This window comes from Erithacus rubecula (assembly GCF_903797595.1).
Source record: "Erithacus rubecula genome assembly, chromosome: 6".
NCBI classification, from domain to species: Eukaryota; Metazoa; Chordata; class Aves; order Passeriformes; family Muscicapidae; genus Erithacus; species Erithacus rubecula.
This window is the reverse complement of record NC_136688.1, coordinates 9999098-10026885: the sequence shown is the minus strand read 5'-3', so window position 1 is coordinate 10026885 and position 27788 is coordinate 9999098. Positions and strand designations below refer to the sequence as shown.

Here is a 27788-nt window from a genome sequence, read left to right as displayed (position 1 = left end):
GGGAGCACAGGGAGGGAGGGAAAAGTCTCCTGGCCAGAGCTGGCCGGTGTTGGGCAGCCACCAGACCCACACGTTGGAGCCGCAGACCCCCGGCACCAGCCTGGCCGGTGGATGGGGACAAGGTGCGTGTCAGGGCGAGTGACACCGGCTCTCCCCAGGGACCCGCGGTGGGGACAGCGTTGGCGGTGGCCGCGGGAGCGAGTGGCCGGCACGTACCTGGGTGGGTGGCCCCGGAGGGCCGCTGTCCTGCAGCATCCTCGGGCGGGCAGGTGCACCCCTGGGTGCTGCGGGTGCGGGTGGGCGCCGGCGTCTGCGGCGGGCGTGGGGCGCAGGGCCCGCCCCGCACCTCGCCCAACCAGTCTCCTCGCCGGGGTTTTGCATGGAACCCGCTCGCCTCCCCGCCAAGGCTGCGATCTCGGGGCTCCTCACAATCTTCAGCACAGACAGGGGTCCGGGGGGGGGAGCAGCCCCCACAGCAGAGCCACATCTCGGCCACATTCAGGATGCTGCAAAGGGTCCCCAGACATCCCCACCGGCACCGTGGCCATGATCCAGTGTGTCCTTCCTTCCACATCCCCCTGAATACCCAGCTCAGGGCACCTACGGGTGCAATAGGGTGGGTTTGGGGGTGCCAGAAGGCGAAGATGGAGGAGAGGCAGAGCTTGGGGGCACACACATTTTTTGGGATGCAGGGGGCTGCCCCTGGTTCGCAGGGAGCGTTTTTGTGTGCGTGGGATGGAGCTGGAGCCCTTTGAAGACAGATAAGCTGAGAGGGAGCGTTTGAAACGGGCCAAACCAGTTTGGGGGGCCACCACTTAGCTCCTACCACCACTAACCCAGGCCCCCCACCACACCCCACACTCACCAGGGGATGCCAGGAGGGAGCCCCCTGGCAAAGCCCACTGTAGGGCAGGTGATGCCAGGACCCTCCACATGGCCACTGCTATCCCGTGTGGCCTGTTCTTAGCCCGGGGGTGTCAGGAGGTTCCTGTGCTCCCCCCAGCATCCACAACCTCCCCTCTCGGGCTGGGGCAGCCCCTCAGCCAGGGAACTCCAGACTGGAGTTCGCCTCCACCACCCCGGACAAGCCTCGACACCTTTCCAGTGTCCCCGCGGGGCAGGGCTGATCCTCCAGGAGTGGGGACTTGCCTGCACCCCGCTGTCACCTGGGGCTCCAACACCTGGCCTGGGAGAGGCTCCCTGTGGCTCCTGCAATCCCCATGATCCCTGTGTCATCCCGTGGCCACAACTAAGCCACCACCAGAAAAACAAACCCTCCGGCATTGTGCTGCTGGCCCTGTCCCAAGCAGACACCATCAGCTGGCCCCAAACTGTCCCCTGTGCCAGTGGGGTGGCACTGCTGGCCCCAAACTGTCCCCTGTGCCAGTGGGGATGGCACTGCTGGCCTCAGTCCCTCCCAGCACCAGCAGCAGCTCTGGATTTGGCTGGGCCCGGTGCCTGCTCTGATGGTGGTGGCTTTTAGGGCTCTCCTGACTGGGAAGCTGCTGGAAAAGCTGTGCCTAAGGCCAGGCTGGTTTTGGGGTAGGACTGGTGGCCCAGGGGCCATGGGGCCACCCACTCTGCCCAGCCACAGACCAGCTCCCAGCACAGCGGGCACAGCCCTCACCCACAACAAAGTGTTTCCAAACTACTGCAAAAAACCAGGGAGCAAGGCAAGGAGAGGAGAGAAACAACTCTTGCCTGCCAGGATGGTCTCTTCCCAACAGAGCCCAGGGCCACAGGTACCAAATTTGTGACAAGAAGCCCCCAACTGTGGCTTTGTGCTGATGGCACATGGGTGGCCGAGCCCCCTTTGTCCATCCTCACCTCAAACCTGGGCTGCTTGGAGTGAGCATGGGGAAACGGGAAATTAAATGGGAAATTAAATACTTGGGGGGAAACTCCAAAACTATTTCAGGGAGGAGCCCAGGGGATTTGAGACAGGAGACCTGGCGAAGGAGCCCATGGGAGGTGGGAGAAGACACCCACCCCAAACAGGGTGAGGGGAAGCACCAGCACAGAGCTGGGACATGGGTGGGCAGGGACAAGTGTGCCAGGACATGCAGGAGCACAGTGAACCAGGGCAGCCCCCCATGGAGCTGGGTGGAGCCCAGGTGTGGGGTGGAGGCTCAGCAAGCCCAGGCGTGTGGCTGGGCATCAAACAGGGTGCTGCCTCCTCCTCCTCCTCTTTGCATGGAAACAGCACGGAAAGCTGCTGCCACTCCCACCAGAGAGAGGAGACCCTCGGGGGATCAAGGGACAAAACTGACTCCCACGCCCTGCATCCCTGTTCGGGTGTGGGGTTGACAGAGCGGAGGGAAATCCCAGCCAAGACACTGATTTTAATTTTTTAAGAATAAAAAAAAATCCAAACCAAACAGACAAAAACTTCCTGAAAACAGCTTCCTACCTCATAATTTCACAGAAATTAGCTTGGAAACATCATCTGCCCGTATCTGCTCCAGGCTCTGCCTGTCCCCCCCAGCCCAGCCCCCCTGGCATGGGCAGTGCCAGCCTCAGGGTTCTGCCCCCCACACCCCACAGTGTCCTGAGTGCAGGGCACAGCCAGACCCCCCTTCCTTCCGTGGGTCCTGGAAGGGGAGCAGGAGGGTTTGGGCAGCCCCAGTGGGTTCTTAGCCCCCCTTCCCGCAAAGCTCAGCTCCCCAGCCTGACACAGGGACAAGGTACTGGGTATTTCAGGGAGGGGCAAGGCAGGAAAGGGGCTGCAAAGGGATCCTGGAAGCCACAATCTCACCTCCAATATCCCCAGCCTGGCACAGCCCTCCAGGACCCAGCAAAGCCCCCAGGACCCACCAGCACTAAGGAGTTAATGAACTCATTGCTGACTAAGAAATTAGACCCTTAAGAAAAAAAACCACCAGCACTCACCACGGCCCTCCCCGCTCCCCCCTCCCCAGGAAAACCACGGCGGGCGTGGGGAGCCCCCCGTGCTGGCACCAGGGCGCGGTGGCCGTGGTGGTGGGGGACAGGCAGGTGCCAGGGGCCGGTGGCTACAGGCTGGGCTCGGGCACTAGTCCTTGGAGGGCTTCTTGCTGCGGGCGTTCCACATGCCGCGCTTGGAGTGGTAGTAGTGGTAAAAGTTCCTGAGGCGCAAGCGCTCCACCTCCAGCCCGCTCTGGAGCACCCTGCGGATGGAGGGACAGAGGGACACCGCTCAGGGCATGGAGGCATAGGGCTCCAGATGGACATGGCCCTCCCAAAGGGAAGTTTTCCCCTTCGCCATCCCATCCAGCCCTCAGCCAGCTTGATTGATGTGCCCAAATGCACGTGGCCGACCCCACTCCTAGGGGTTTAGGGGTTGCAGGACCCCCAGGCTCACCTGTCCAGGAGCTCCCAGTCCTCCCCGCCCCAGCGGTCCCGGAACTCCTCCGTGTTCATCCCTCCCACACGGTCAAAGTCCGACTTGTAGATGCCAAAGAGGCCGAAGCCGTTCACCTCCCAGTAGCCTGGAGTGGGGGAGCAATGAGGTGAGGGGTGGGGGGACCCCCAAATGCCCCATCCCCTCTGTGCTCTCCCCACCATCTGAGAGCCACAGGGATTCACCATCCCAATCCCTCTTCCCACCACACGCCCATCCCCATCTGTGCCTCCTCCTGCAGAGGTGCACCAGGTGATGATGGCCTGTTTTTGGGGTGTTCCCAGCTGGAAAGGGGTCCCTGCTCACCATTGGGCTCCCGGGGGGAGCTGCCACAGCTCAGCCTCATGACGATGGGAGCATAGGCCAGCTTCCCCTCCACGCAGTGCTTCCGGATGCTGTCCAGGATGTTGGCAGGGAAATGGATGTGCAGGTCACACAGGAACACAATGCTGTGCTCGTCCTGGGATGGGGACAGACACAGGTCAGGGGAATCAGAGAGGAACAGCCCACGTACAGAAGCCACAGTCAGAGCTGGTCCCTGTCCCCACTCACCTCCACCATGTCCACACCGGCCTGGAGCCCAGCAGAGCGCTCGAAATTCCCTGTGCGCCGCAGGTATTGGAATCTGGGGAGAGAGGACAGGGAAAGTAGCACTGGGGACAGACAGACACAGCCAGGAGAGGACAGGAACCACCAGCACAGGGAAAGAACCTTCTAAGGAAGACCCAGGTGCTACCGCTCTAGCTGAGGGTCTCCCCATGGAGCCAAATTTCTGCATCCCCAAATCCACATGGAAAAGTAGTTTAAACCCCCAAAAGTGAGGAGGAGGGAAGGGGCAGCGAGGCAGGGAAGGAGCAGCACCTGTCCCACCAGAGCAGGGAGCCCCCCAGACCCTGAGGCAGCTGGCTGGGAGTTACCTGGGCAGCTGGGCATCCTGCAGGGCCTTCTCCACATCCATGTCCTCGCTGTCAAAGTCCACCAGGATGACGTTGAAGTTGGTGTCCCTCGTGGCCCCGTAGAGGCCGGCCATGTCCGAGATGAACTGCTGCACCCAGCGGGCCTGGTTCTTCACTGCCAGAGACACGTCCCTCAGGCTCACAACCCACAGCATCCCCCATCAGAGCTGACAGCCTCATCCTGCTGCAGCAGCTGAGGGAGCAGCACAGAGCCCGGAGAGCCGCGTCCTGCCCTCACCTACCCGGCACCACAAAGTGCACCATGACGTCCTGCCTCCAGCTGAGCTGCAGGGGCCGGCACAGCACGGATTTTCCATAGAGGATGCTCCAGGCGCTGGGCTGGGGCTCAGTGGCCCCCAGGGCCAGCCCGTCGGGGTTGGCCTCGGCGCTGTCGTGCTGCTTGCCCTGGTGCAGGAGGACGTAGACGTACTCGGAGAGCCGCACCGTGCGCTGGCCCCGCTCCGCCAGCTCCAGCTCCAGCAGGTACCGGTTCCCCCGCGCCGTGTCCCGCCGCTTCTCCACGTTGATGATCCTCAGGAGGGTGTAGATCCTGCAGGGAGAAGAGACACCTTGAAATCACCGTCATTGTGACCGCTGCTTCCCACGATCCAGGACGCAGCCCCCTGTATTCCCGCCGGCATCCCGCTGCCCTCCGTACCCTCCGTTCTTCTCGTTGAGCTTCTCCATGTACTGGGCCACCACGTCCACCACCTCGCTCTCGCCCAGCTGCAGGTTTCCCGACACATTGCAGCGCAGGTCGTTCCAGTCAGAGCGCAGCAGCTCAAAATCCACGGAACTGACGCTGAACGTCCGCTGCCAGTTGATGGAATCCTCCAGCCAGCCCTGCTGTAGCTCCCCCGCCTCGTAGGAATAGTCTGACACCTCTTCCTCCTCCTCCTCCTCCTGGCCCTTTCCCTCCTCCTGCTGCGACGCCGTCGTTCCCGACACCTTCAGAAAGGATGTCACCCGCGTCCCCTCGGAGCGGGTGGCCTCGGAGGAGTTGTAGTCGGCGGTGGCTGCCGTCCTGCCTGGAGCAGGGCTCATGTCCTCGTGGCTGAAGAGCCCCGCAGTGCCCAGGGCGAGGAGGCCGGGCAGCACCCGCTGCTTGGGCGGCCGCTCCCACCTCCGGCCGCTCTTCCGCCTGGCAGGGTCCCTCTCCTTGGAGATGCTGCTCAGGAGCCAAGGGTTCCGGCGGCCAGGGACGGCCCGGAGCTTGCTGGGGGTGATGGGACGCTTCTGCGGGGTCCTGGAGCGCAGGTGGACTCTCTTCACAGGCTTTGGATACAGGAAAATGCCTGGGAAGGCCGGCTCCTGGGCCGGGGCTTTGCGCTTCCCGGGCTGCAGCCGGGTCACGTAGACCTTCTCCTGGGTTCTGCGGGGCTTCTTGTCCTCGCTGGGAGCCGCTGGCCTGCTGGGCCCCGGCGTTTTGGCTTTGCCACCGAAAACGGGCACGGAGAGGAGTGGCTGCAGGCCCAGGGCCGTGCCCTGCTTTGGCAGCCCCAGCTCATCCTCCTCGCCTTCCTCCTGGGGCAGCCAACGGAGCGCCCGGCCTGGGCCCCGCTCTGGAGCGGGATCCTCCTGGGGAGCAGCTGGTGGGCTGGATGTGCTCCATGTTCCCAGCTGCCCGGGGGTGCCCGGCCCCGCCCGGCCCCGCTGCCGGCGGAAGCTGTAATAGTCCAGGTCATCTCCGTAATCCCCGGTGACCGGCGCAGGGTCATTCCCTTTGGCTCTGGGGGCCAGCCCAAAGCTCTGCTCCTTGGCCTCAGCAGGGGCGTCCGTGGGCTCAGGGCTGTCCACTCCTTCCTCTTCCTCCTCCTCATCCTCCAGGAAATCTACAGAGCGAAGGTAGAGATTAATACCCTGAGGCCAAGACAAGGAGGCAGAGCCTGATCCCAGCAGGAGAGGAAGCCGTGAGTGAAGGAGGTGAGGGAGCAGAGATGGGGCACCAGGGGATGCCCACACGGGGACACCCACCAGGGCTGGCAGCTCCAGCTGCTGCCAGTTATCCACACCACAAATCTCCGCACCAATCCCACTCCATCCAGGAGCAAACCCGACCTGCCAGGGTTTTGCCAAGCTGCAAACTGACCAAGGCAGGCTCTGAACAGCCTATAGTTCCCCAGGACCATCCCCAGCCTCCATGGGCATCCCCAGACTCCACACTGGGTCTGGTTTTTGCTGCCCACTGCTGAGGCCAACCCAAGAGATGCTGGAGGGAGAGCAAATCCCAATCCAGTGTGTCCTGCTTCCCACACTGCCCTGCTGTGATGCCAAGCAGGGTGCTTGGAGGGGTGCTCTGAGGGATGCTGCTCTGCACAGTCCAGCCCTCCTGCAGCCTCTGGCATTGCTGGAGTCATCCTGATGGGCCACAGCTCCAAGGGGATGAGCTGCCAGGGAGGATGCCGGGAGCTCGGCCCCGTTCCCAGCGATCCCAGTGACTCACTGTCAGGGCCAAGGAAGAGAAACGCTCGCTGCCGTGGATCCTCCTCCTCCTCATCCATCTTCATGTACTTGTAGAACCCAAACCTGGGGATGCAGAGGGAAGGTGAGGGCCTGGGAGAATGAGTGGAGGGAGGAGCATCCAGCTGCCAAGGGAGCTGGGGTTCCCAAACCCAGAAGCACTGCCAGCATTCAAGCTGCTGCATTCCTGGGAGAAGGGGAAAGAGTGACCCTTCCATGGGGGACAGGGACACGTGGCTGAAGATGCATCATCTCAGCACTTTGACATCAGCCCTCTGTGTGCAGCACCCCAAAATCCCGGCTCCCAGTACCTACTTTTCCAGGTAGAGGGGAGACTCCCTGTAGAAGCACTTGTTCTCCGTCTCCATGTGAGTGAGGCGTGTGAAGTCGTTGGGATACACGAACGAGAGGTAGACCTGGGGGGAGGTAAATGTCACCCCAAGGCTACCACCAACATCAAAGTGACCCCCAGCACCTCAAACACAGGGATTTTACCCCAACCCTCTCAGGAATTTAACCCAACCCAACCAAGCAACACTTCCTCCTAGATTTTACCCAGGTGGGAACACCCCTTCCCTGGGCTCCACCGTGTCCCTGCAGGAGCATGGCCCTGTCCCCAGGGAGACACTTACGAACTGCAGGCCCTGGTAGCGGGCGATGGGGAAATCCTTCACCACGTAGGTGGGGCTGTAGGCACAGGGCACCAGCACGTTCTCCACGCGGGACGCCTCGATGGCAGGGGCTGTGGAGAAGCCAGAGCATCCCAACCTGCTCCCAGCAGAGATGCCCCCACTCCAGACATGGGCAGAGGGTGGCAGGGATGACCCAGGTGCCCACAGCAGCCCCAAACCCTGCCTGGATGTGTTTCTAGGCACTTACTGAGGAAGAACGTGTCCCTGGGGTCGGCCTTGAGCATGTCAGCCCCGTGCTCGTCCTGCTGGGCCTCCCAGAGGTGGCTCCCACTGTGGCTGGCCAAGGTCTGCGGGATGTGCTCCACGTGGTTCATCTTCAGGGATGACTCATCTGCGGGACAGGGACAGGCTGAACCCCCGGACACACCGGGAGCATCCTCCAAGGGGGCCTTTCCCAACCCCTCCACTGTGGATGCTCCTGCTCCCAGGGAAGGCAGTGCTGCCCTCCCAGCCATCCCACAGACCCCATGACTAATCAGCCTAGTGATTATTGCATTGACTAATGAGGACCAGGGCACCCAGGCCATCCTGCTCCCACTACCACAGCCTCAGAATCAAGGGAATGCTCAGGACTGTAACTCCCAAGGACATAGGGGTTAAACAAGGATATCCTTTCTGCAGGTACCACGAGCAACACGAGCTGGTTTGCCTCTCACACAGGGATGAGGGTGGCATGTCACCCTTGGCCACCAACCAGCCCCAGGCTCCCACAGGAGCTCATCCCGCTCCTGTCACCTCAGCCATGCTCCCTTCCCTGGAAGCCCTCCCTGCTACAGAGCCACAGGGAAGCAGGATCCCCCTTCCCAAGCCCCAAATTCTTCTTGTGGCAGGGAAAGGCTTTCCAAATGTGTCCCTGCAGCTGGCTGGGATTGGGCTGAAGCCCCTGGAAAAGTCTAGAGGGAGGGAGGGAGGATGGAAAGAAGGAAGGAAGGAGCTCTGCTGGCAGCCCCCACCAGGGCTGGGCTCCCCAGGGCTGACAGGGCTTTGCCTCAGGGAGCCAGGAAGCAGGAAGGAGCAGGAAGAGCCGATGCTGAGGGACAGGGATTTATCTGCTGTCATCCATCTCATGGGCACCTGCATCAGCACCACTGGCACCCCCCATCCCTCTTGTCCCCAGGGATCCTGCCTGCTGCCTGCCCCTCCTCCTTATTGACACCTTCCGAAGCAGGAATGATGACTGCTCCCGCTCCGTGCGGAGCGCCAGGCCAGGACCCATCCATCAAGCCCTTTCCTGCTGCCAGGGCAGGGGCAGGAAGCAGGAGATCTATAGATTTAATTAAACCTTGTACCATCCATCCCTGCTTCCACGACAGCTCCTCGTAACTCAGGGCCAGGCCCCGGAGCCAGAGGGGTCTTGGCAGGCAGGACGAGGCTGGAGCACCAGCAGAGCTGTGTTTCCATGCTGTGCTCACTCCACATCCCATTTCTAGCAGCATCTCACCTTGCTCCCAGCATCAATCCCACCCACTGCAGCCCTTGCATCTGTCCTTATACCAGGCAGAAGGCTGGTGGGGGGATTCAGAGGCTGAGATGTCCCCCCAGGACCCTATTTCCCACCTTCTGCTTTCCTTCCCATCTCTCCCAGCACATTCAGCCCCTGGAGAGCCTGCTGGCTGGGGCTGCAGGAGGCACCTGGTCCTTACCTGTGTACAGGGAGATGTAGGAGGAGTCAATCACCTCAAACTTCAGGCTAGGGAGGAAAACTCGCCACTGAGAAATAAATAAAAGGAGATGGGGAATGAGCAGGAGGGTGGCAGGGGTCAGGATGCAGTTGCCCAACCCCAGCACCCCAGGATGGGTCATCCCTGTTCAGAGCTCCCAGAAACTTTCTTGCAGAAGAGGAGCAAGAGAGAGGGCTGATCTTGCCCCATTTCCTGCAGGATCTGGGATTAGCAGGGATCCCTGCAGGGTCAGAGAGGGAAAGGCTCCTGTGGGTAGGATACAGGCTCATACTGGTTCCCTCTGGGACTGCCACAAGTGCTGTGACCAAAGGACTCCTTTCCTCACTCCAGTGCTTTATAAAGAAGAGTTTGCTGTTATTTAAGAGGGTCTCCAGAGCTGCCTGCCCTGATTTAACTCCAGCATTTTAAAAGCCAGTCTGGAGCCCTTGTCGAGACAAGCCCTTCAATACCCCCGGGCTGAGACACATCAGGGTCCTGCTTTTGTTGTGGATGTTGTTGTTGTCTCTTTCTGCACAGTTGAGAGGTTTTTCTGAACGGCTGAAAGGCTTCACTCCCTCCCTCCAGCAAAAACATCCTATCTCAGAAACATCTCCCCCATCTATTTGTTTTCCCCACTATTTGTTTTTGCCCAAAGAAATGCAGATCTTATCGGGATAGAGGGGATGGGGAGGAGGGAGGCAGCCAGCAAGGAAGGGGTGTTGCCCAGCCTCCCTGATGCTTTGCTGGCACCAGTTTGACTCCCGTGATTAATGAGCTCTTGGGAGAAAGGAAACCTTTACTAACGAGCCAACATCTTCCCCTCAGCCAGCCTGAGCCCCTGACACAGGCTCCAGGCTTTGCCAGGGCTCTGCTGCCAAGGCAGACAAGTTCAGATTCGAAGCTCATGGCAATTCCAATCGGGAGAAAGAAAACAGGGAATCGCTCCATCGCCTCTGCCACCTCTCTCCCACTGCTGGGATGCAGCCAGCAAGGTGGGACCTGCCTGCTCTGGACTCTTCTTGCCCATGGGAGTCCAATGGCAGGGTTTTCAGCTGCCCAAAGACCACCAGCAGGAAAGGAGAACAGCACACCATGCATCCCAATGCTGTAATAACCACGAAAATAGTGACACTGACTTGTCCCCGCTGGCAGTCATGGGAGGAGGAAACCGTGGCTTTGCTCCAGGATAAAGCACTTGAACACACATGGGAAAAGCCGTGGCACTGGCTCCCTGGTCCTGGAAGGAGCCTGGCATGGGGGGTGGGCATTTACTCACCCCAACTTCCACGTGGTCCGAGCCCCGGTCATCCTGCTTGTGGAGCAGCTCGAAGTAGTAACGTCGGGAGGACATGAGGCTGCAGGGGAGGGGACACAGAGTCAGAGCCCAGGGCCAGCCTGGGACAGCCTCCCTGTCCTGCCCACGGGTGGAGAAAACCTTCCTGAGGCAAGGAGACAGGGAGCTGAGGAAGGCATGTGCTCCCCCATCCTACTGCTGAGGGGTTTTGTGGGACTGAGGTGATACTGTGACCTCCCTGTCCCCATCACCTGCCCCTCCAAGCTGTGGATCTGGGGACCAGCCCAGCCCTGTTGGAGTCAGTGAGTCAGGGGTCTCTCTGAATTCTTCAGAGAGAAATCAGAGTGCAGGGGTTGAATTAAAGCCTTTTGATGGATTAAAGTATATTAAGCCACTCACACAAAGTAGATGTTTAAGTAGAAGTAAGTCAGTAGTTTTAGGGTGAGTTCTAATGCTTTTAGTAAGTGAAAGGTTTCAAATGCCAGAGTAGCAGAGTGAGTTCTAGTGAAGGTTGAAACATACTGATATCTTCAATGGAGGCTCCAGGCCCATGGTTGTAGACAGGACTTAGTCATAATAGAGCTATAGTAAGAATACGTGCTTACATTTTTCAGATAGAGCACGATAGAGTGTATGCATAGTTCTGTACATAACCTGGTGTGCTAAGAAACTAGAACTCTAATAGGTTAAGGAGAGGTGGTCTGAATTGGCATCTTAGCTTGTTGAGAAAATCCTATATAAGGGATATATGTGGGGAGAGTTGTTGCTTTTGGGCATTCTGCTTTCAGCCATTTGCCATTGCCACTGCTTTTCTGCTATTGCCTGTTGAGACTGATGTGCTTTGTAACAAGATGTGCTCTGTAATAAATAACCTTTTAACTATTAGCTGCTTCGCCTATTTAAGATAACCCAACAAAGTAACAGCCTAAGAACTCCAGATTGGTGCCATAGAGAACTGGAGGTCTTAACCTCACACAACCCCACCTGTCTCTTGGGAAAGGCCCATGGCCAGGGAGCACAGAGCCAGCAGCTCTGTGTCCCATGGGATGATCCTCAAGGACACACTCACCGCAGGGGCTTGGAGACCTGGGAGCTGAACTTGGTGAACTCTCCCGGCGCCGTCCACTCGGTGCCCAGCTGGGAAGGAAGGAGGAGCATGAGAGCAGCAGGAACCACACCAAAGCCCACCAGCTTCCCGTTAGAGGAATGAACCCCAAGAAAATCCAGCAACATTTATGATATCTCCTGGTCTTCAGCAGCTCCAACCAAGAAAGGACCAATGGGTTCATTTGGAAGCCAAGCCAGGCCTGGCCAGGGATGGGAGCAAGATGAAACAGCCTGGCATTCCCAAAGGAGCAGAGAGGCAGGAGAGCTGCCCCCAGCACAGCCACACATGGATCCCTCCCCCTGCAGCAGGACAAGGCAGAAAGGTGAGGCCATACCTTGCCCACAAATGCAGCCAGTCTGGAATTGGAGGGACTGTCGTCGGAGCTGAGCCAGAACTCTGAGTTGTCATCTGATGCCACGGAAAACTGGAAATCCCCTGCAGAGAGCCATGGAGAGGGTCACCACTGAGGGACACGGGGACCCTGGTGGCATAGGATCAGTCCTGCAGCCTTGTGGTGATGGAAAAGAGGGAAGGGCCACCCCAGACACCATGGCATGACTCTGTCCTGGATGGGATCAGGACTTTGCCTGCCTTCAAAGCCACAGTAAAAAGGGGGTTTGCTCCAGAGGAACCCTCCTGCCCAGGAGCCAGGATCTGGGGACTATCTCCAAGAGCCTTTCTGTCTTCCTGTGGCCAGGAAGGGGACGGACACAGCGTCTCCACATTGCTGCATGGGGGAAAAGGCCACGCTCCGTCACTCACCATCCTTGAAGGGATGGATGTAGCCAAAAATCCTCAGCCCGTAGTTCTTCCACTTGGGAGACACAGCCAGCTTCTTCACCGTGGTGCGGGTCTGAGGAGACAGCCATGGATCACCTCCTCCACCTTATCACCACCACCCACCTCTCCTCCAGCTGGGAACCACCTCCCCAAGCCAAACCCTGCAAGCCAATGTCTTGAGGACCAGCAGAGACCCAGGGAGGGTCGGGTGGACCCTCCTGCCAATCCCTGAGCACCTGTCCCAGCACTCACGTGGGGAAAGAGTGGGAAGTGGAGGTTCTTCCTCAGGTGCCTCACAGCCCCGCCACACCAGTCCTCAAAGACGTGCAGGTTTGCCTTCCCTTTGTACTGGGGGAGAAGAGGGGGAGCTGAGTGAGGCTGCTCCTCCTCCTCCCTCCCCTCCCAGACTACTGCCTGTCCACCCACCTGCTCGTTCCAGGGCAAGGCTTGCTTGGTCAGGTTGAGTTTGGGGTGGCTGCTGGCTCGGTTGGAACGCTGGCCTCTGGAAAACCAGCCATCCACATCCTGCCCGTCGTTCTGTGGAGAAGCAGAGGGACAGATGGGATGGGTGACCAGGGCCAGAACATCCTATGCTTGTGGGATGTCTCCGTGCATCTGTGGTGAGGCCCTGGCACAGGCTGCCCAGAAAATCTGTGGCTGTCCCATCCCTGGAAAAGTTCAAGGCCAGGTTGGACAGGACTTGGAGAAACCTGGGCTAGCAGTAGGTGTCCTTGTCCATGGCAGTGGGCGGGCTCTAAGATCCCTTCCAACCCAAACCATTCCAGGATTCCATGATCTAAATCCTCATTTTGAGCATTGCCAAACCAAGGCGAAGGATTTCACGGCTCACGGCAAAGGAAAGCAGGAGGAGGCACAAAAATATTGGCAAGGTGTTGCAGGCAGTAGTTTCAAAATGTTCCAGCTAAACTTGTTTCCCTTCCTCTGCCAGAACTGATCCAAAACAGTGAGTTTTCTGTTCATCCGAAGGGCTTGACCAGTCTTGGGACCTGCTGGAATTTTGGGCTGTCTCTCTAAAAGCACAGAGGTGATCTCTACATCCTGAGCAGAGGAAGCTGAATGTCTCTCCACTCCCCCTCTTCCTTTAAAGGGGATTAGGTTAATCCTATTGCTTGTATCTTGTAATTCAGAGAGATTAAGTGAGCATTCACCTGCCTCCAGCTCGCTGATGGGTGACAAGGAAGAGCCAGGTACTTGTGGAGCCCCCCCAGAGCATTCCGCTCTTCCTCAGTTTCCCCAGAGCATCATCCCCCTCTTCCTCCACCCCCCAGGGCAGACACAGCACCGTCATCACAGCACAGCCCATCTGCATGCACAGTGCCAGGGAAATAATTAGCCAACTGCCTAAACAAACTCATTAGAGCCCTGGAGGAGGGAGCAGTGCCCTTGGAAGACCTCATGAAGGAAGGGTTTTGTGCCAGGCTCACTGGAAGGATTCTCCCTCCTCCCAGGAAAAGCCAGGATGCAATTCCTGCTGTGCCCTCTGTCCTTACCCAGCACCAGCCTGTGCCTCTTCCGGGAGATTCCTGATGTTTCTCCTTTGTCCATCTGTCCCTTATTTCTGAGGAGTGACCCACTGTGGCTTCCCCCTCCCACCATCCCACCTGGTTGCCCTGCTATGAGGCCTCTTGGTGACAACAGGACAGGGACAGCAGGGCCTTCAAGAGGGGCTTGGTGACCTGCTGGACAGGGGACAGCAGCGTGTCCTCATGGCAACAATTCCAAGTGCCTCCTGCTTGGAAGCTCCACCTGGGGTACAGCAGCTCTCCAGTCCAGGACGGAGCAGAACACACAGGAGCAGGTGGCTTTTCCCAGAAAAGCAGGAATTGCAGAGCAGATGAAGCTGGGTCCTTCTCAGGGAAGCTGTGACATGGAGCACGGTGCGGGATACTGGGAGGGATATCCCACCCAGTTTCAATGGGATATTAGAGGGTTTATCCACTGTGAGGGCTGCTGGGCAGAATCAGAGGTTCTGATGGACCCTGAACGGACAAGACTTGGAGCACTCTGTTCCACAGGCCCCTTCCCACCCCTGTTACCATTGGCTCCTCCTCGTGGCTCTCGCTGGAATCCTCGGCTTTCCTGCGCCGCGCCGACACCGGCGCTGCCGGCCGCCTCCCGGGATCCGTCACCTCCCCCGGCCTCTCTCCATCTGCAGGGCAGCAGAGAGGGGTCACACCACAGCCCCCCATCCCAGCACCTCTTCTGGGGACACCTCTCTCCTAGCACTGGGAAGGGACGGTGCTGGCATTGCCTCCATTCCCAGGGGACAGGGACACGGAGCGGGGGGTGACACGGGGCTGCGACTCTCCTCATTCCATTTGCACTAAGCAGCTTTGCAGCAGCTCATCAGCAGCAGGTTTAATTACACCCCCCACAGCTCCCAGCCTTTTACATAAGAGATGCTGGGATAAGCTCTCTGGGTCTTGCCCCCCTGCCCCTCCAAATCCCAGCCCTCCCAAAGCATCCCACAGCTCTGCCAAGAACACACCAGCCCCAAACCCCCACAGAGATCATCCCCTCAAACCATGTCCCTCTTCAAAATCACTCACATCAAAACCTTGCTCCCAGACCCATCAGCTTCATTACTGTGCTGAGTTAATTATCCCCAACTTTTGACTCCCCTCTGTAGCTCCTTTTCCTTGGGCAGGGAATTTTAAGTACCACCAAAATAATGGTTCAGACTTGGAAAATGTTACTTTGGGCGAGACATCCTCTTTTTCTGCCACCCCAAAAAGCAGGAGACAGGGGGAGCTTGGGGTTCAATCATTGCTGCCAGTGCAGGGATCCACAGTCCAATCCAGAGCTAAAGGAATGCTTGGAGAGGTGAGTGTCCAAGAGCCACCTCCACAAACACCTGTGGGTCCCCAAAAACTAGCCACCCCCACGTGGCAATGAGGGGGAGCCCCAGAAGTGCCAATCAGTGACCTTCCCCCACCATGGGAATTGAGGGAAAGGGGTCACTGACCCCATCCCAAGGGAAAGATGGAAAATGTCCCTGTCCCTCCACACCCTCCTTGCCACCACCAGCAAGTCCTGAGGGCTCCCACTCCCCAAAATGTGACTGCCAGAGGCAGGGAGGGGCTCGGGGTGCCCGGAGCCCCCCGGCACACGCTTCCCACACCATTAGTATTCCAGCGGCCGCGCAGCCGGCGTCTCCTTGGAGATGGCAGCACAAATCCCATCCCCTCGGCAGGGACAGGAAATTAAGCTCTAAAGCCCCTTCTTCTGCTCTCGGCCATTCTTCAGCCCCTGGCAGCCCCGGCTCGCTGCTGGCAGCTCCCCAGGCTGCCTCCTCCCCTCATTCCCGCATCCATCGAGCCGGAGCCAGCGCTCCCTCCGCACGGGCAGCGCCATTCCCACCGCCCTGAGCCGTGCTCAGCGCTCCCGAGGGACCTGCCCAGGGCTGGGAGTGGCTCTGTGGAATCCACTGAGGGAGCCACTCCCTGCCTTGGAGGAGATAAACCTGCCTCCCGTGGGATTTGCCACAGACAAAATTCCCCGAATGGCAACCTGAGGCAGCAGCATCCCTGGCTGCATCCACAGGGATGGCTGGATGTGGCCATGCTGCTTCACTCTTCTCCATGTCAGGATTGTGAACTGCTGGGAGATTATTTGATATAATCTGGAGCAAAGTGAGTAAAAAACAGGAGCTAATCCAAGCTGGGCAGGCTCATCCTTCGAGCTTCCAGCACCCAAAGCCACGAGACTCCTGCTTGTTCCCCATCCCTTTCTAGGGGCTCCCACATCCAGGGAGGAAAAAAAGCACCAGCAACATTCCAGAAAAGGCTCCTGGGCCTCCTGGCAATTCCCTGGCAATTTAAATATCAGAAAGTGATTCTTGGTCAGGCCGTGGAGAACTGGGAGCCAGTGCCATGGGATAAGGGATGGGGAAGGGCAGTGCCTTGTGCCAATGAGCATCACTGCTCCCAAAAATCCCGAGTTCCTTTGGTCCCAATCACAGCCCTGTGGGACGAGAAGAGGAAGAGGAGGGAGAAGGCAGCACTGGGAGGAAGAATGATCCCAGTTCCTCCCAGCATCCCACCGGGATGCACAGCAGCACTCTCCATTCCCTTGGCCTGTTTCCCTCAATGACCTGAGAGAGCAGGACAGGGATAGGGGAAGGTCTGAGGACAAGATGGGGATGCTCAGGGAAGGGATGGAAGCACTAAAAGCTCTTCCTTGGAGCGAGGCTGATGCTCTGGGAGCAGCAAGGAGGGGGCAGGAAGCACCAACCACGGCACAAACCATCTCTGAGTCACAGCAGCCTCCAGACAGGGAGCCAGGAGCCTCATCCTGGGGAGGAGGCTGTGGAGAGGAGGGACCCATGCAGGGCACGGAGCGATGTCCCCCATGGGAGAAGCGTGTTCCTGCTCTCCCGGCCCTGTAACTCCTTTGGGAAGCACAGAGAGCCTTTCACATCCCACCTCCCGCCCCCTCCTCCCCGGCTCCAAACACAGCCCCTTTCTTCCATGCTGGGGTTTCTCCTGGCCCTTTTCCAAGCCCTGCGACGTGGAGAGAGGGAGGGAGGGAGGGAGGTGGCATTTACACCCCGACACAGCTGCAGCAGAGGTGGTGGCTGTGCCTTCCTTAAACCCAGAGGTTCCATCCCCAAATTTTCCCTCGGAACAGGAGCATCCCTGCAGGAGCTTCCTAACGAGGTGATTATAATTAGCCAGAAAGGAATCAATACCACAACCCACCACCCGCCCCTCCCCCGTCAGTGCCACAGGGACAAAAATCCTGGCCACAGCCCCCGGACAGAGGGTGGTGGCCACGGGCTGGGTGACACTGGTGACACTAATGGGGTCGAGGGGAATGGGGTTTGTGACCACCACGGGGACACAGGACCAGTCCTGGACACCCCTGCCCTGCTTCCTGCTGGGACCTGTCACTGCCTTGCTGAGGGAACTGCAGGAGCGAGGGGGGATTTTTTCCTGCCTCCCCCACTCCTTTGCTGCTGTTTCCCCACTCCCTGCCAGCCCTCTCAGCTGGAAATCGATGCAGAATCGCTGTGGCTGGTGATGGAGCTGCCATGAGACCACTCCAGCTGACAAACACCCACCAGGAGAGGCAGCTCTGACACTTCCACGCTCATTATCAGGATCTCGAATCCCTCCTGGGTTTGGACAGCTCCCAGGCTTCCTCCATTGTGCATCCAGTGCCCTTCAGTCCCACCTGCTCCAGCCCCAAAGAGAGCTGGAGCAGCCCCTGCTCCATCCCAAAACAGGGATGGTGCTCGCTCACAGCCCTCAGCACAAAGACTTGGCTTCCTGGGATGCAGCCTCTGGAGAAGGTCACTGTGAAATGATGGGAATTTTAGGGTGCATTTCACCCCAGAAACATTCCAGCCTCTGAGCTCTGTGGGGTCACCATCCCAATTCCAGCTTTCCAGCCTCTTCCAGCAGCTGGGTCCCACCTGCCTCCTCATCCAGCCAAAAAAAAAAAAAACCCAGGGGGCTGCTCAGCCCTTCCCAAGGAGCAGCTCTGGACAGCTGCAGGCACAGGGAAGGGATGGAGGGAAGATCCAAGGCAGTGCTGGGAAGGATAAAGATCCCAAACACTGATGCAAAGAGTTCCTGGTGCTTGGGAAAAACCATCCCTCACCTCCTCTGGCTTCAAGGGACAGTTTTGGGGACCTTCTGGGTGCTGAGGGGGCCGGGTCACAGCCAGGCTGGGGGCAGGTGCCACCCTGGGGTGGCTCTAATCCACTCTGAAGAGTCACATTTTTGCCTTTGAAAAACTCAAAACAGGCAGTTGCCAAATATTTCCCATTGGGCATCCTATAGGAGCAGGGCATGGAGCCTGGGGCAGTCTAGAATGGGCTTCCCATATGGAAAAAGGGCCCCAGTGACACCCAAACCAGCCCATTCCCCCAGCTCCAAACTTCCCTCTCAGCAGCAGTGATGGGATCTGCTTTTTCAGGCACTGGGACCCCATGTGGGTCCATCCAGCCTTTCCCAGCAGGGATTGGAGAGTGGGGTGATGCCAGGAGAAGAAAAAGCAGCTCCCAAATCCCTCTGCTCTTCATCTTCAAAGGGCTCTTCTCATCCCCTTCCCTACCTGCTCCCGGCATCCCCAACAAAAAGGATGAGCAAGGCTCAGCATTCCAGGCTCCCAATTAAAATCAAAGGATCTGCTGAGATGGATCCCAGAGGGACACATTATCCCAAACCTTCTCCCTCCTGCTCTCCCCAAAGATGGTCCCTGGGGGGAAGAACAGCCAAGGACAGGGCACAGAACTCCCATCCCATCGCTGCCTCAGGATCAGGGGGCTTTGGGAGCCCTCTGGGCCATGGCAGGGGGGTGACCCAGCCCATGCCATGTCCAGCAGGCAGAGCCTCATTTCACCCATTAACTGGTTTGAGCACCGATCCTGTGCTCCCCAAAACTCCCAAAATCTCACTCCAGCACTGCCAACACCCTCCGTACTAAATCCCAGCAAACCCCAAGGCCCACGCCCCCACTGCCAGGCACTTCAGGGCTTTATTATCATTTTCCCAGTCCTTTTTTGCTTTTTCATCCTTTTCCTTTCCCTTTCCACCTGGCTCATCCACGTTTCCACCCCATTGCCTCGGTTTCCAGCTGGGAGAGCACCGTAATGGCCTCGTTATTTCCAATGAGGAATCCGCGCGTCCAATTAGGCAGAGAAGGGTAATTATCTACTTGGAGGAGATGAGGAAAGAGGGGGGTGTTTTATCAGGGACCAGCAGAGCTCCCAGCCCAGCCCCTGGATGCTCCAGCTCCGGGTGTCACCAACGGGGACCTGGGATAATCCCACTGTGCTCCCAACCCCACCTGGCTGGGTCTGCCCCACTTCTCACCCCCGAAAATCCTCATGTCCTGCACCTGCAGAGAGTCCAGATGCTCACTGACATCCTATTTAATGAGTAATTAACCTTTTTCCTGTTAATTAACCAGGCAGCACCCCTGGCACACACAGACAGGTCCTGGCTCATGGTGGCCAAATCCAAAACTCATCCCCAAACTCCTTTTGGTGCACAGAGCCTCGGGGTGATGCTCTTCCCCCAAACTCTTGCAACAAGTCTTTTCCTTAATATGGTTTATTTCCTATGATCTGTTCAGGGGTTTTTCGTTTGTTTTGGGCTTTTTTTTCCACTCCATTCAACAAACACTCCCTGCCTCTCCCACTCTGGCAGCAGCAGGATGAGGGTCCACCTGTGCACGGCCAGGGAGAGCAGGGAGAGGCACCTGCCAGGCTCAGCACCTGGGAACATCCCAGCACACAGCATCCCTGTGCCTCCTCCCGGCAGGAAAACCACGGCTCACCCTCACACCGCTGCACCCCAAATCCCAGAGGGACCCCGGTCCGTGGTTTTCCCAGGGACAGGAACAGCGATCCCATGCCATTTCCCCACTGCCCGAGGCCCAGAGGCCAGACATGGCCGTCCCAAACACCGGGACAGCAGCGGGGCCGGGGGAAAGCCAGGGGGATAATGGCGGGGAACACAGGGAAACCCCCGGGAACAGCGGGCAGACCCTGCGGCTTTCCCAGCACGGAGGATCCCGCGGGGAGCCGGCAGCCCCCGGTGCCCCCCCTCCCTCGGCAGCCTCATTTCCTGCCTCGCTCAATCGCATTATCCCGATTTTACCGTAAGGCCCAAAAATTTGCAGGATCATGCTGCTGCTCCGCTCGGAAACTTTAGGTTTTCCAGCCGACAGGCTTTGCCAACCTCCGGCACCGCTCTGACCCCCTCGGGAAAGCTTTTCCCCTCCTCCATGGGCACTAAATCCTGTCCCACTCTCATTTTTTAGGACAAAACGCGCTGGGCGAGGTCAGTCTCAGCAGGAACGCTACGGCTCAAGTTTCACCCAGCCAAATATTCCGAGTCTCTTTGTGTCTGCCCGGGCAGCCCAGGGAGCTCTGCCTCCGGAAAACCGGGAGAAGCCGAGCCTTAGGGCACCTGTCCCGCCGGAGCATCCCGGAATCCATCCCGGCCGCTATCCGAGGGCGGGACAAGAAAGGAATTTTGTTTGGTTGGTTGTTTTGTTTTTTTTTTTAATAGCAGACAAACACAAGCTGAGAAAGTGTCGGGATGGGATGGGGAGGGTTGGGAAAGGTTGGGAACGTCGGGAAGGGATGGGAAAGAAGAGATTGTCCCTTCCAGCAGCGGCGAGCGGCTATAAATGGCCTCTTTGTCATCGCAGCCAAGGCAGAGGGTGGAAAAATGAGGACGGAGCGGCTCGAGGGGGGACAATGAATGTCCGGCCGGTTCGGGTCCCTCCCGGGTGTCCCCTCCTCCCCAGGGTCCAAAGCCGGGGCGCGGAGCCCACGGAGGGGTCCCGCTCGCCCCAAACCCACGCGGGTGATGCGGGACAGAAACCCAGCGCTGGAAAGAGGGGGAGGTCTCATCCCTGAGGGGGTGCTCCGGGTCCCCAGCGTGGTAGAGGGATCCCCAAACCCCTCGGGGACCCCCAAACCCCAGGTGCTCTGAGAGCACAGTGCGGGGGAGCTCCGGTACCCAACTGGGGACCCGCAAACCCCGGGTGCTCCGGTACCTCAGAGTGGCGGGGAGGACCCACCACCCCTCGGGGACCCCCAAAGCCCCCCCGAGCCCCCGCTCCGAGGGCGATGGGGACCCCCCATCCCCGTTACCTTTGCCGTAGGCGAAGGGGAGGCGCAGGGCGCGGCCCTGGCGCACCAGGCTGATGTGCAGGTAGGTGAACCAGGCGGCCGAGGTGAGCAGCGCCAGCAGCAGCAGCAGCTTCAGCTGCTTCCGGAGCTTCTTCACCGGGAGCCGCGGCATCCTGCCGCCCGCATCGCCACCGCCACTGCCGCCGCCGCCGCCACCACCTCCGCCGCCGCCGGGCTAACCCCGACCCATGGGGCCCCCCGCCCGTCCAGCCCGCGCGCTCCGGGCCGGCCGCGGGGCGGCTGCGGCTCGTGGGGCCGGGGCTCGGTGCGGGGCTCGGCGGCCCCGGGCCCGCCGGTGCATCGCCCCCCCAACGCCGCGCCCGCGGGGGGAATGAATGAGCGGGCGCTGTGCGCGGCCACGCCCCCCGCCGAGGAGCGACGGCGCCTCCGGCCAATCGCAGCGCGCCCGCCGCGGGCTCTCCGCCAATGGAAGCGCGGCGGGGGCGGGGTCTGGGTGGTGCCGCGCGTCTCCACGCCAACGGTCCGGCATCCCCGCGGGGCGCCGCGGGCGCGGCCAAGTGGGGCGCGGGGGACAGCCGTGCCCCCGGCGCTGTCCCTGGGCCTGCGCCGCGGGAGAGCGGGGCGGCGGCGAGGCGGAACCGAACGGGGTCTCCGTGCCGAGGGGACCGAGGGATCGACGTGATTGATGATCTGCGTTTCGGCGAGGTCGCCCCCCGACCCTTCCCCCCTGCGACGAGAATGGTACCTTCCCGCCCGGCAGCGGTGGGGGCTGCAGCGCCCGGCTCGATCCGCTGGGGGGCGCTACCCGCAGTCACGGACCACCCCGGCCCCTCAGGAACCCGGGGGGAACGGGGGAGGGATCCGGCATCATCCCGGGAAAATGAGTGCGGGCACCCCCGGGATCATCCCGGGAAAATGAGTGCGGGCACCGCCGGATCATCCCCCGCTGGGTGCGGGGATCCCATGGAGGCTGCATGCCCAGGATCCTCCCGGGATCCCCCTCGCTGGATGCAGGGAACCCGTGGGCCGGGGCTGAGACCGGCCACAGCTCAGTGCACTGATGTGCGGGCTGGTTCTTCTGCAGCGCAGGGGTGAAAAACAGCGGGATTATTCCCTCCTCTCTCATCCCACAGGTTGAGGGAATGTCCCCTCCTTGCTGCGGCTCAGGCTAGGGGCAGAAACACGGGAGAAATCCGTTATTAAAGGAAGAAATCCGCTCACGGCTGGGAAAACTAGAGGGCACCAATGCGCTGGGCTGCAATTCCCAGAAATCAAATCCCAGTTTCCAGGGCGGGACCGTGCTTGTTCGGTTTGTTTAATCAGAAACATTCCCGAAGTTGCCAGCAAGAGGTTCTGGGACAGTGTACCCTGGGAGTGCATTAACACTGTTCAAGCACCGTGAAACCTGAGGGGAGGATTCCTTTAAGGGGCAGCCGGAGCTTTCCAGGCATCCCAAATGGCATCCCTGAAAAGTGGCACCTCCTGGCCTCAGCCCTGTGTTTGTGGAGATGGAGGTGGGCTTGAGGATCCAGCAGGATTTGGGGATTTCACAGGGATTAGGGACAGAGAAGGAGGGAGGAGTAGGAAAGAAGGGGAAAGCAAAAAGGGCTAAAGAAGGGAAAAAGAGGGCGATGAAGTGGGACAAAGAAAAGGGAAGAAGTGAGGAAAAAAAGAAAGCAGAAGGAAAGAACGAGATATGAAGTGGCCAAAGAAGGGACAAAACAGGGGGAAAGGGAAGAAAGGGACAGCACAACTGGTGAAAATTAAAAAATAAAAAAAAAAAGAAACGGGAAAGAATGGGATAAAGGATAAAAGGAGGATAGGGGGCAAAAGAGGTGACAGGGAAAGGGACAGAGAAAAAAGGGTGTAGAGAAAGAAAAGGGAAAGAAAACGGTGAAGCAGAAAGGGGGCCAAGAGCAGGTAAAGATGGAGACAAGGAAAGAAGCCGGCAATGAAGGGGCGACGAAAGCAGCGGGAAAAGATGTGAAGACAGGGATAGAGCAGGGAACGAGGACAGCGGGCCGGGGGTTCTCCCACCGCGGAGGAGGAGTCTCCTCTCGTCCTAGAAGGGGCGTCCGGGGGGGGGGGGCGGCCCCTTCCCGCTCCGTCCGAGAGATCTTCGGGAAACGAAACCGCGGCCGCTGTTCCCGCCCCCCGTGTGCCTCCACCTCCGCAGCCACACGCGTGCCCCAGGTGCCGCCGCCGAGCCACAGGATGCAGCAGCCACTGCCGCCCTACGAGGTGCTGCCGGCTGAAGTGAGCATGGAGGAGCTGCCCCGCAGCACCACCGTGCTGATGGAGGAATCGCCGCCACAGCCCCGCGACCACCTGGTCTGGTCCTTATTCACCACCATCTACGGCAACTTCTGCTGCCTCGGCTTGCTGGCATTCGTCTTCTCCGTCAAGGTGGGGAGCCCGGGGGGACGCCGCGGGTGGGGGTGGCCGCGGGGACCCCGCTGAGTCCCTGACCTCTGGGACACCCGTAGAGCCCACTGAGCCCCCAACCCGGGATGCCCCGTGGACTCCATAGAGCCCCCTTGGACCCCACTGAGCCCCCGTGGACCCCACTGAGCTCCCGGCCCCAGGGTGACCCATGGATCTCAGAAATCCCAGAACAGAGGGTGCCCCATGAACCCCACAGAGTCCCCTTTTCATGGACCCCTGACCCCACAGAGTCCCGGCTGGAAGCTCTGGAGATGGTAGGAGTTTTAGGGCGGGGAGGGCAGTGTACACCTCAGGGTATCCCCGGTGTTTTGGGGGGATTCAGCCCAGTCCGGCACATCCAGCACCTCTCCCACAGCCCTGAGCCCCGCGGGGTGCCCCGCTCCTGCTGCCCTGACTCTTCCTCTGCCTGCCCCCAGTCCAGGGACCGCAAAGTGCTGGGTGACTACAGCGGGGCACGGAGCTATGGCTCCACGGCCAAGTGGCTGAACATCACGGCCCTGGTGATCAACATCATCATCGTCATCATCGTCATCACCCTGGTCTCCCTGGCCGTCTCCGGGTTCCTCAGTCGCATGAACCCCCCACCCAAGTACGGCCGGAACCCTTACTCCTTCTCCGGCAACACTTAGTGCCCTCCTTGCTTGCGGGCTGTGCTTCACACCCCACACCCGCCGGAGGGATCCTCTCACCCCTCGGAGCCAGGGAATGCCCTCCTGCCACAAAAACTGCAAACGGACCCTCCTGGGAGCCTGCTGGTGTCGTGTCCCTCTTTTGTGGAGCTCTTGCTGCCGGCTGTCCTTGCTGGAGGTGTCTGGGGGAGGTGTCTGCTGCTGTGAGAGGAGCACAGCACATCCCCAAGCCCATCATAGCCTGCTTGCTGCTTTGTTCTGGGTCTGGACGCCCAACTGCCTCACAAGTATTCCAAGGAGGAGCACCTGGTTCAGGAAAACCCTGCCCTCCAAAATAAAGGTTTTATTTCACTTTTGCCCTGTCTTGGTTTCCTATCATGCGGAAGTGGTTTAGGGTTTCCTCCACAACATGAGAAACGACATGTGGGATGTGCCTGGGGGAGGGGGAAACTTTCTGTCATCACAGACAGTGCTCAGGCGCCGTGAACCTGGGGTGAACCTGGATCCACACGGGGTGAAGCTCTTGTAAGGATCAGGCCATGGCTATGGGTGGAGCCTGATCCTTGCCAGGGTGTCACCGGGAGCACCCCCATCCTCACTGACCCTCAGGAAGGGCTGGCAGCGAGCAGAGCTGAGGGCAAGGCAGCCTTGGTGGGGTGGGATGTGCAAAGGGCTTGAGCGGGATGAGCTGGAATGGGATTGAGGAGGGTCAGCAGGGCTGGAGAGCGTCCCAGAGGGAAGGGGCTGGCACATGCTGTGGCTCCATCCCGAATTGACTTACTGGGGCTGGACTCCACAGCTCTTCCCTGCAGCCAGGCAATTTGGGAGCCTGCTGTGGCTCACAGCCCCCATCCCACTTGCCTGGAGCCCGGTTTTCCCGGGGAGGGCTGCCCATTTGCCTGCAACAGGAAGCAGGGAATGAATTCTGTGCCTTGCTTCGCTGGCGTGTGCAGGCTTTGCTTTCGCTATTGAACTCATCCCAGCCCACCCGTTTCCTCACATTTGTGCTCCTCATCCTGCAGGGGAGGGAACTCTGGCCAGAGGAAGCCACACCAAGCAGCAGCCCTGCCTGTCACTCCGCTGGAAGTGGCAGGGCAGCAGGGAGCCATCCTCGCACCTCCCGGCTGCCACACACATGTGCCACTCCCTGTCCAGCTCAGGCAGGGACATGGAAAATCCTGGCCACAGCCCATGTGGCAGAGCCTCAGCTGTGCAGCTGGCCTGGCTTCCCCTTTGCACTCCTCACCCTCGGCAGCCCCCGGTGCTCGGGGTTGGGGCCCCACAAGGATGGGAACAAAACCGTGTTTTTCCCTCTCCCCACGAACATCGGGCTCCTGCCAAGACACCACACTCGTAAGATGTCAGAAATCCCACTCACAAACACAGCGGATGTTTGTTGCAAGATCCCTGGCACGGAGCCTCTGGTGAATCGTTTTTTTGCTCTGCTTTTTTCCTGGAAAACACGGGTTCTTGCTGCAAACAAGATCTGCTGCCTGCCCTGCCCCAGACTTGGCCTGCTCAAACTCCAGCACATCCAATGGGAACTCAGGCCAACAAAGGCCATTGTTCCAAGATCTTCTATTCCTCCTTCTCCCTTTTTATCAACAGCTTCTAGTGCAATTCCAAAGGGCAGCCCCACACAAGCCAGCACAGAAAAAATTGACCCTTTCCCAGCCCAAACCAGTCACTGTCAAAGCCTCCCTCACTCCCTCACACCTGTGACCACTCTAGGCTGCCATGGACAGCACCCCCCAGCCCACCTGTCACCAAAACTCGGGCAGAGAATGAAAACCCTCCAGCACGACATTTGCAGTGACAGAGAATGAGGCATTACTTTGTTCCGGCCAGGACGAGCCATGGAAAACATCCCATCCACACATAGTTCCTTACCTGATGTTTCCCATATCTATACAGACAAAAACCCAAAGAAATTATCATTTTTTGAGAATTCTCTTAAATTAACACAATTCTTAGCATTCAATCTCCTGTCAGTTCTTGATCCCTTTGCCTTCAATGCTAATTTGGTCCTCATTTTTCGGTTCTCTCACTGACCAATTTTACAGCCCAGGTATCTCCAACCATGCCAGGGAGGTGATGTTGGTTAATGTTGGCTCATGGTCGCTTATCACCCCAGTATCTTCTGGCTATTCCCAATCTGTGGATGTTCAGATCATCGGGAATCGAGTCTTTCAAAGAGAAACTTGAATTCCTCTCTCCCTGAGCAAAGGAGAACAAACCCCTGACTTAAGTCACATTAAAAAAAATAAATTTTGTGTAATTTCCAACATTCCCAAACGCCCTCAAGTCCCCTCGGAGTACCCAGGGTCCCCTCAGAGCCTCCCAAGTCCCCTTAAGTCCCCCTCTGAGCTGTCCTGCATCCCCAGACTGCGTGGGGAGGCGATCCCGGGGGCCGTGCCCCCACTCCCTCTGCGGGGCGGTTCGGGGCTGGTCCCCCGCCCTGAGCGCTCTCAGTTCCCTTTCCAGGCGTTCATTCCCGGTCATGGAGCCCAGGCAGACGGACGTGTCCATCCCAATGCAGTCCCCCGGGTGGGGGGCGGCCGCCCCCGGACCCCGGTCCGACCCGCAGCCCCGGGACTACGTGCTCTGGTCGGTGCTGAATGTGCTGCTGTGGAGCGCGCTGGGCGGGCTGGGCTGCCTCGGCTTCCCCCCGCTCTTCTACTCCGTCAAGGTGAGGGGGGGACCGGGGACCCCCGCCAGCCGCCCCGCATCCAGTCCTCATCGGCGCCGGGACCCCCACCCAGCTCCTCTCAGGATCCCTCGGCTGAGCCCGCCACGGGACCCCTGACTCCCGACTCCTCCCCGACTCCGGACCTCCCATCCAACCCCACCCGGGATCCCCCGACCCAGCCCGATTCGGACCTTTTCCTCACCCCGGGATCCCCCAGTCCCGTCCCCCCATCCGCAGCCCTCCCTGACATCTGATCCTCTCTCCTCTGATCCGCCTGATCCTCTATTCTCTGCCCACCCCCTCCAAACCCTTCTCCCATCCCCGGATTCCCAGATCCATTCTCCCATCCTGGACCCCCAATCTGGTCTCCCATCCCCGATACCACCCCACCCTGAGACCCCAATGCTCTGTGCCCCCCCCCCCCCCAGCCTGCACCCCCCGAGTGCCGGGATGCGGGGCAGTGCCCGCCGACCTCACCCGTGCCCTGGGTGACCCGTCCCTGTGCTCCCAGCACAACCCTGCGGCCACCCCGGGGCGGGTCGGCCCCCAGTCAGTATCCCCCACACCCTGAGCCCCCCGTTTGCCCCTCAGGCCCGTGACTGCAAGGTGCTGGGCGACCTGGAGGGCGCCCGACGCCACAGCGACCGCGCCAGGGTGGCGAACATCGTCTGCTCCGCGGTGGTCGCCGTCGTCTGGTTGATCTTCATCATCTTTCTCGCCATCTTCATATCCATACTCAAGAGCAGCTGACCACCGCCTGGCCCCACCCGCGGGGTGCTTCCCCTCCCTCCTGCCTCCAAAATGTGCCCCCTCGGGGCGCGGGGCGAAGGGAGTGACCCCCGGTCCCCCCGCCGCCCACGGCGCGGGTGTCCCCGCACAGGCTGGGGCGAGGGGGACAGCCACCTCCCTTTGCTCTTCTCGCGCGCTTCCTGGCACCTGTGACACAACTGTCGGTCACCGATGCCACCAATAAAGTTCCTCCAGCCAAACCCCTCCGTTGTCACCTCATTCACCGCGGGGATTTCTCGGGCATCTTTCTGGCGTCCTCCTACTCCTCCTG

At 59.6% G+C, this 27788-nt stretch overlaps 3 protein-coding genes across 3 annotated transcripts; 2 read left to right on the top strand and 1 right to left on the bottom strand.

Moving 5' to 3' along the window:
- Window positions 1–2322: 2322 nt before the first annotated feature.
- B4GALNT4 (beta-1,4-N-acetyl-galactosaminyltransferase 4) lies at window positions 2323–21317 on the bottom strand. Its single transcript, XM_079308754.1, has 20 exons — window positions 20966–21317; window positions 14388–14500; window positions 12757–12867; window positions 12583–12678; window positions 12313–12403; window positions 11885–11985; window positions 11512–11579; window positions 10425–10503; window positions 9131–9197; window positions 7675–7818; window positions 7428–7537; window positions 7111–7211; window positions 6779–6861; window positions 4994–6167; window positions 4578–4885; window positions 4297–4450; window positions 3932–4004; window positions 3686–3839; window positions 3341–3467; window positions 2323–3146 (listed from the first exon to the last, which is right to left on the bottom strand). The coding sequence occupies exons 1-20, from the start codon at window positions 21114–21116 to the stop codon at window positions 3032–3034; spliced, it is 3420 nt and encodes a 1139-aa protein (XP_079164880.1). The 5' UTR covers window positions 21117–21317; the 3' UTR covers window positions 2323–3031.
- Window positions 21318–22780: 1463 nt separating this feature from the next.
- Window positions 22781–24395, top strand: LOC306803785 (uncharacterized protein). The gene is made up of 2 exons (XM_079309597.1): window positions 22781–23371; window positions 23827–24395. Exons 1-2 carry the CDS (start codon window positions 22892–22894, stop codon window positions 24037–24039), a joined length of 693 nt encoding a protein of 230 aa, XP_079165723.1. The 5' UTR covers window positions 22781–22891; the 3' UTR covers window positions 24040–24395.
- A 1972-nt stretch (window positions 24396–26367) lies between these two features.
- LOC306803397 (interferon-induced transmembrane protein 5-like) lies at window positions 26368–27715 on the top strand. The gene is made up of 2 exons (XM_079308774.1): window positions 26368–26728; window positions 27320–27715. Exons 1-2 carry the CDS (start codon window positions 26540–26542, stop codon window positions 27476–27478), a joined length of 348 nt encoding a protein of 115 aa, XP_079164900.1. The 5' UTR covers window positions 26368–26539; the 3' UTR covers window positions 27479–27715.
- The last annotated feature ends 73 nt before the right edge of the window (window positions 27716–27788 follow it).

What these genes read in the sequence shown, in the direction of transcription:
- B4GALNT4 (XM_079308754.1), bottom strand. Translation starts at nt 21,116, where the DNA reads ATGCCGCGGCTCCCGGTGAAGAAGCTCCGGAAGCAGCTGAAGCTGCTG. An exon ending in GCCACGAGGAGGAGCCAATG is followed by an intron (nt 12,868 to 14,387) that starts GTAACAGGGGTG and finishes GCTTCTCCACAG; the next exon opens with AACGACGGGCAGGATGTGGA. An exon ending in GGTGCACTTTGTGGTGCCGG is followed by an intron (nt 4,451 to 4,577) that starts GTAGGTGAGGGC and finishes TGTCTCTGGCAG; the next exon opens with TGAAGAACCAGGCCCGCTGG.
- LOC306803785 (XM_079309597.1), top strand. Translation starts at nt 22,892, where the DNA reads ATGGAGACAAGGAAAGAAGCCGGCAATGAAGGGGCGACGAAAGCAGCG. An exon ending in CATTCGTCTTCTCCGTCAAG is followed by an intron (nt 23,372 to 23,826) that starts GTGGGGAGCCCG and finishes GCCTGCCCCCAG; the next exon opens with TCCAGGGACCGCAAAGTGCT.
- LOC306803397 (XM_079308774.1), top strand. Translation starts at nt 26,540, where the DNA reads ATGGAGCCCAGGCAGACGGACGTGTCCATCCCAATGCAGTCCCCCGGG. An exon ending in CGCTCTTCTACTCCGTCAAG is followed by an intron (nt 26,729 to 27,319) that starts GTGAGGGGGGGA and finishes TTTGCCCCTCAG; the next exon opens with GCCCGTGACTGCAAGGTGCT.